The sequence below is a fragment of the Pseudomyrmex gracilis genome, unplaced genomic scaffold (assembly GCF_002006095.1).
Source record: "Pseudomyrmex gracilis isolate BER0280 unplaced genomic scaffold, ASM200609v1 scaffold_92, whole genome shotgun sequence".
In the NCBI taxonomy this organism is placed as follows: Eukaryota; Metazoa; Arthropoda; class Insecta; order Hymenoptera; family Formicidae; genus Pseudomyrmex; species Pseudomyrmex gracilis.
This window is the reverse complement of record NW_018020676.1, coordinates 493,281-500,633: the sequence shown is the minus strand read 5'-3', so window position 1 is coordinate 500,633 and position 7,353 is coordinate 493,281. Positions and strand designations below refer to the sequence as shown.

Genomic DNA, 7,353 nt, shown 5'->3' with positions numbered 1-7,353 from the left:
TAAACCTATATAAAACTTTCGCTTTGTGCGCAAAGTCAAAAACCCATAAAAACTGTTGTGTGTTTTCAAGGTAAAAAATATTTAATGCAAAAATACTTGGCACAGCTGCACCAAGAAGTTTGTATCTCCATCTAGTAGACGACACGTGAAAAATACATTTTTCCACCCTTCGGCCTGTCTAGTCCAGACGACGAAAAATCTTATAATCGTTTTCCCGTATATTTCAGATATGCATTGAAATAGCTTCGTTTTCAGAGAAGAAAAACTTAAAAATACTTTTTTATTCATTTTTTAAACTCAAGTCGATTGAGACCAAAAGGAAGTCGATCGGTTCAGCAATTGTGCTGAGATATGAAAAATCTTAACTTCGTTGAACTGTCCGACTCGTGAAAATAAGTCATTGATCATAATCCGGTCTCGCAAACTTGACACGAAACATTACTCAATGTCTCATGATAAAAAATAATTAAGTATTTACGTTAAGTATTTATGTTAAGATAAGATAATTCTCTTCCACTTCTACTTTTCCATGATTGTTGTATATATATATATTTGTTGACCAATTGTTATGCGTTCAATCGGCGATGGTATATTTACGTCAGGTTTAGATTTGTACATAAGATTCTATTCTAGTGGCTTGTACGACTCGTAGTTTTTCTGTGCTACTTCATGTGTATTAGATCTACGAAACTTCTTGTAATACGCGATATCTAGTAAAATATTTATAGATAGAGAGTTTTCAAGGACAAAGAACTGTCGAATAAAAGGAAATATGTGTGAGTGTAAGCTAATTTTTTTCAAATAATAATTTTATATACAATTCAATAAAAAATATTATCTTCTTTTGTGAACATCGATTTTCTAATAACTATTTTTGAACATTGATTGTATATAATATTATAAACATAACTTAATTTAACATGAATTTATAATATTATTGTGTTTTCTTTGTGCCGGTTGCCTCAAATTGTTACATATTTTTTATTATTAATACAAGTTATAATAAATTGATATTAGACACGTATATATTTTTTAGCTATAGAGATGCAAGTTTAAAAGGTAAAACTGCTTCCCGTTTCTTTTCTGTTATCTCTCGACAGCTGTTGAAAATACAAAAGACTTCTTAAACAAAGCGTCTGCAGCTTCTGTATAAAATACAATGGTCCACATATCGGTAAAAAAACGTTTTAAACAATCAAAATAACATACTGGGCTTAATTTTTATCTATTAATTTTGATTACTCCGTATGTATGTGACGTTTCCAAATTTGAGATTCGATGAAGCTTAAGACACACATAATTCATCATCTTGCAGATGATTCTTGTTAGCGCAACAATCACGTTTTGTAAGAAACATTTTTTTCACAATGTCATTATTTACAATTCACACGCTCATTGCCTTTGAAAATAATTGTGGATTGTAATTTTCACACTTTCTGCGAAGATATTGTATGACATTCTATAATTACACATAACAATAGAATACTGATAATCACGAAAATCTGGTGATAATATTACTATACACATCTAACGATGTCTGTCGCAAAGATAAAAATCGAGATAAGGTAGTCAAAATTCGACATAAAATGCTCTATTACGTTTTGTTTCTGTCTTAAAAATATTTAGATCTATCTGATTATTGATGGTTGAGCGTTTGTCACTATTATTAGTATCGAAAGAACAGCTGAGACCAGTAATAGATTGGTTAAAGACGCATAGAACTAATACAAATATAAATATCACTGTTTACAGATGTGTTTCTCCTTCTTATCGCTCTTCTGTTCATTGTAATTATTTACGGCTTCGACAAGAAAGAATGTTGGAAACTAAAACAAAATTTTCAATTTGCTGCCTCCCTGCCGGGACAATCAATATTATTATCTATCTTCGACTCTATACTAATCGCTTGTAACTACAAAAGTGAGTAGAACATGTATTTCTTTTCTGTCCGAGATAAATCGGCAAAATAATAGATCTGCTTAGTTTAAAAATGTGTATGACAATTTATACAACTTTGCAGATTTACTTGACTGTGTGCTAGCGAATACCATGAAATACGACACTCCGAGTCGTTTTATGCTTGGAATGGATATATACATATTGCTTTCAAAACCCGAAGATTATAAGGTATATTTCTTAGTTATAAGAAAAATTTCATGTTTTATTGTGACATTGCAATATAATTGAATTTAATATGCAGATTGTGCTGACGAACGTAAATGGCGTCGACAAAAGTTCAGTAACCAAGATGTGGGAGGTGTTTCTTGGTGATGGGATTATTAGAACTTCAGGTGCCGTATATTTATATTTAAAAAACAACGGAATATTATATATGTTTGATGATTCTTATTCAAGCTAGACGCACACATGCGAGTTTTTATCGCGCAAGCATTTAGTCGCACAAAAATACAATTCTTATTTGATAATAAATGCGCGACTTAAAAAACAATTGTAGCGATAAAAAAACGAAACGAGTGATTTTATTTTTCAAGCAAAGTGATTGTCGCAAAATGAAATACATCACATTAGTGTATAAATAAACGTTCGCGCACTTGCCGTTGGCCTCAGATTTTTTTTGACGTAGCATCGACAAGTTAATTCAATCAACGCTCAATTACGCGATTCGCAGTCTACAGATTTTTTTTATAAAATTGAATATTTTGTATAATTGCAACAATGTTATTGCAAAATTTTCGTAGGATGTTCTCTTGTTAATCAATATATTGTTTATAGAAAATTGTCTATTGAAATTGTCCTCTTCAGCTAAAAGAGTAAAGTGGATCCGATATATTTTTCTCTTCACTGTGCTTTTTGAGAGCAATAGCAACTCTCACGTGTCTCTCTGTAACGTTCAATTTTAAAAAATTGTCAAAATTGCGACATTCGATCGCGACAAAAAATAGCATGTGTATCTATTCTTTCGCGTTTAATATGTAAAAATGTTTAATACAGGTGCGAGTCACAAAATTCGACGAAAACTGATACAACCTACGTTAAATACGAAGTATTTAAATGAATACGTAACTTTATTCGATAATTATAGTAACTGCTGTGCAAGCTATATAAAAAAAGAAATCAACGGTCATACATTTGATGTTAAACCATATATAGCGCGATACGCAGTTGATATATATTTAGGTGAGAATTGTAAGAGTTATATCTATACTAAAAAAAAGTACGTTGAAAAAATTTATCAAGTGTTACTTTATAGCAACAATTATGGGTATTCACGGAACAGCATACAAGGGTGAATATGACGAGTTGTGGTGCTGGCAAGAAAAGTACGTAAGAAACTTTTACGCAACAATGGCGATTCGCTATTTACGTTCATATTTTCCGTTGTTTGTTTCAGACTGATGAAACAGATTTTTAGTAGAATGTTAAAGCCGTGGTTGTATCCGGAATCCATTTTCTCTCTGAGTGAAAACGCAAAACAAACGCGTATTGCTAAAAAGATCATACAGGATTTTCTTGACAGTGTAAATCTCAAAAATTTTATATACACACGTGACTACTTTATTATATATTTACAATAAATATATAAAATTATTGTTATGGATTATGCGTTTAAACAATGTACAAGAGCTTGTGAACAATTTTAGATAAATTTTATTAGAGCTGAATTATCAAGTGTGTTCGTGTAAAAAAACGGTCTTTCTCTTTACACACTTCACACAGACAGTCTTTTTCATAGTGTTCGGGAAAATTACCATATTTTGTAATTTGATCTATTACTGATAAAGATTCAATCTCGAGATTGAAACGTGCGAACATTATTAACCTTGGATACACATCCCGGTATCTACAGTATAATTTGATCTTCCACCGACAAAGATTCAATCTCAGGATCAAAACATTTGAAAATTATTATCATAATAAAGAGAAAGAAATTTTAACACGAACATCTGATCCTTTACGTCGTGTCGGCTCTAATCATCTGTTTAATCCATGTGTAGACAATGTCAACGAACTTCGCAAATAACACTTTGATATACGACACCGAGTATGAATTCTTCGAAGACAAACAATCTCAAGCATCAAACTCCGTTTTTTGCAACTATTTGAAACGTTTGAAGCAACATGATTGCGACATTAAGGAAAAAAATTCTAGAGTGAGCGATGAGAACTTTGCGGACGATATTTGTAATTTATACGCTGCTGTAATATCTCTTTTATCATATATGTAGCAGATATATTTTTATTTGCATACAGTTATAGATCGTTATGTTTCACAGATTCAAAATACCATTACGGAATTGACGTCTTCTGTGTTACTTATGTTGAGTATGCACTCGGAAGTTCAAGTAAGTAAAATATACGATACAATCGATTGCGATACATACATACAGAATAGATACATTGTAACAGAACAGAGTCGCTTCTAGAGTTTGCGCGTGTATAATGTCATCCTTATTTCTCATTTATATATGCTACGAAACAAAAAGAAAATGATACTAGATGTAAATTTTTCTATACTGTATCGATCTGTACAAGGTGTGTGAAAAATTTTTTCACAACTGAAGTAAAGATATAGATTAAGTCAATCTGAACAGAAAGTTCATTTATCATTTAGCAAAATTCAATATGTATTGAGTTATCAATTAATTAATTGATTACTGTGAGCCAATAAACGATGGTCCGGATTCTGTAAGCGTGTATAAAATTTTCAATTGTAAGGAAAACTGGTTTATATCTTATGCGATGTTCTAGCAACGAGAGGCGGAGCAAACAAAGAGCAAACAAACCAGCGGTGTGTGTCACAGCTTCTTGTTTGTCACAACTGAAAATCACACATGGCTACAGAATCCGAACTATCGCTTCCAGCGCGCTTATTGGCTCTCATTAATTAATTAATAAATCAATAAATATTTTGCAAAATGACTTTTCTGATCGGATAAATCCAATCTATTTTTGCACTTAGGCTGGTGGCAAAGTTTTTCAGACACTCTATACAAAATATGTCTTTATTTTTTATTTTACGATATCCACTCAATAATAATAACTCACGAATATCTTAGCTATTTTTATATAATTGTTTTACAATAATTTTTTCAGGAAAAATTGCGACAGGAAATTTTGCTAACATTTGGCACCGACAATGTCGACGCTAAACGTCTCACAAACATGCGATATCTTCATATGATAATCCAAGAGACATTAAGATTGTTTCCCACATCACCTGTAATTTCGCGACAACTCACAGGAGACGTAGAACTAGGTACTTGTATAATACAAAAGTGATTGTGAAGGATGCCAGTTTGATTTTGTAACGTAACTGTTCTCTTTCAAATTCTCCTTTAAATCGTTAAAAAAAAACAAATGTTTTTAGAATCTTGCACTCTTCCGAACGGAAGCTACATCATGATACCAGTTTTTGCTATTCATCGTAATCCCGAGTATTGGCACGATCCCGAGAAGTTTCTTCCCGAACGATTTTCTCCGGAAAATTCGTCAAGCCGTCACCAGTACGTTTACGTACCATTTGGCATAGGACCCAGAAGTTGCTTAGGTAAAAATATATTTTAATGAAAAAATGAAATTAGCCATTTATTTAAAAAATGTCGTAAATTTAATTTTATTGAGTGTAATATTATTTTGTAATTGCATCTCTTATGCATTACTTTTGCTACACTTTTATCTCATCAGCATTTATCTCAATATCTTTTTCCTTTATAAAATATATCTACGTTTTTATTATAACTTTTAATTTGTAATTCTTTTATTTACGATTTATATTTATTTTTAGGTCAAAGGTATACGTTTCTATCTGTGGCAACAATAATTGTCAATTTAGTGCGGCAATTTCGTTTTGTGTCCACTGAAACTTTAACAGACATAAAATTAAGTACTGATATTATATTGCGCTGTCAAGACGGTGTTAAAGTATCTGTGTTTCACATATGAGTTTACTTTTTTATATATATATGACAATATCAAAATTATATTATATATTTATTTAAATACACATAAGCTGTTTCAAGCGTACTATATTTTAAATAAATAATATATAACACATTTTAAAAAATAATAATAAGATGTACTTTATTATATAAAATAAATTATATGAAAATAAAAAGAACTCTTGTTCAAGTATAAAATTGTTACACACATCCTGAAAACTCTCTTTTGCTGCAAAGTTTCTTTAAAAAGCAATTTTTAAGATTAACAAAGAGTTTAAAAAAATAATAAAATACAGAATATCCAGAGAATAAAGAATTTATTTGAAAAAAGCTAGCAAAATCAAAACAAACTTATTGATAGCATATGTTCAATAAAAAAAAAAGATTGAGCGTTCAAAATAATTTATCAATCCTTGAAAAAATCATAAACAAACAATAGATTCGTATAGAGTTTGAGAAATAACAAGTCACACGTACTATATATAACACTCGATAAGAGAAACATTCGTAAAAATTAGATCAGTTCTCGTATGTCTTCTTTAAGTTTAGAAGAGAACTCTTAAAATTAAAAGGCGAGATACTTAAGGGCTGTGGATACGTGACCGTTTCAAACGAAATATCAGTAAACATTTAAAAGTTTTGAAATAAGGCGTTTGATGAGATCGCCGATTGGATCTCTCGCGTAAAAAAATTAACGAATGAGAGATCATAAATTCGGCAGAAAAGCGGAGTGAAGCTTCCGAAAAATTGATATCAAATAGAGAGAGAGAAACACTTTAGTGCCCCGTTATATAATTTAATATATTTATAAACTTACATATAAAATATATACATAATCAGAATACTTCTTTTAATTATTGTTTACAGACGTGCTTCTTGTTGCAATTTTTCTTTTGTTGCTTGTAATTTTATTGCTGGATTAATTTTTCCGTGACATAAAACAATTAGTTCTAAATTACAACAAAATCTCAAATTTTTTAATTCCTTGCCTGGCCGTCGTTGTTAGTATCTGCTTATGACATGTTACAAGTTGCTCGTTATCGTAAAAGTGAGGAAAAAACGCATGTATTTTCTATCAAATATATAATGTATTTGCTTATTAAAATGGATTATGTAGAAGAGAATAATATGGTTCCTGCAAATAATATGACTTCCCTCAATATTTCCGTTATTATAATAAATGATGAATTTTACTCACTCTCTTTCGTTTTTTACGATTCTGTGTGTGTGAGAGAGCAAATTAATATTTTATAAAACTGTATACTTGCGTGCAGATTATTTAGATCATTTAGTAGAGCATATTGCAAAAATCGATATATTTGTGGAGCTCGCAAAGCTCGAAGATTATAAGGTTAGTTAGTTTCATAAGAGGAAAAAGATACGATCTCGCCTCTGTTTCTTGCACTTTTTAAAGTTTAACGAAACTCTAATTTTAATATCTGAAGATACGATC

At 30.7% G+C, this 7,353-nt stretch overlaps 1 protein-coding gene across 4 annotated transcripts in view; it reads left to right on the top strand.

The window, feature by feature from the left end:
• LOC109855549 (cytochrome P450 4C1-like) overlaps positions 1 to 5,955 on the top strand; it is a 38,518-nt gene extending 32,563 nt beyond the window's left edge. The window contains exons 1-12 of one of the 4 annotated variants that reach the window (XM_020429948.1): positions 604 to 776; positions 1,753 to 1,920; positions 2,021 to 2,127; positions 2,201 to 2,291; positions 2,953 to 3,138; positions 3,212 to 3,281; positions 3,353 to 3,479; positions 3,957 to 4,160; positions 4,236 to 4,304; positions 5,056 to 5,218; positions 5,330 to 5,509; positions 5,747 to 5,954. In XM_020429948.1, coding sequence (XP_020285537.1) covers positions 773 to 776; positions 1,753 to 1,920; positions 2,021 to 2,127; positions 2,201 to 2,291; positions 2,953 to 3,138; positions 3,212 to 3,281; positions 3,353 to 3,479; positions 3,957 to 4,160; positions 4,236 to 4,304; positions 5,056 to 5,218; positions 5,330 to 5,509; positions 5,747 to 5,904 — 1,527 coding nt within the window. In that variant the 5' untranslated portion in view covers positions 604 to 772 and the 3' untranslated portion in view covers positions 5,905 to 5,954. Of the gene's footprint in view, positions 1 to 603; positions 783 to 1,752; positions 1,921 to 2,020; positions 2,128 to 2,200; positions 2,292 to 2,952; positions 3,139 to 3,211; positions 3,282 to 3,352; positions 3,480 to 3,956; positions 4,161 to 4,235; positions 4,305 to 5,055; positions 5,219 to 5,329; positions 5,510 to 5,746 lie in introns of those variants that run through there. The other 3 variants (XM_020429947.1, XM_020429946.1, XM_020429945.1) reach the window with 3 other exon arrangements.
• Positions 5,956 to 7,353: the final 1,398 nt, after the last annotated feature.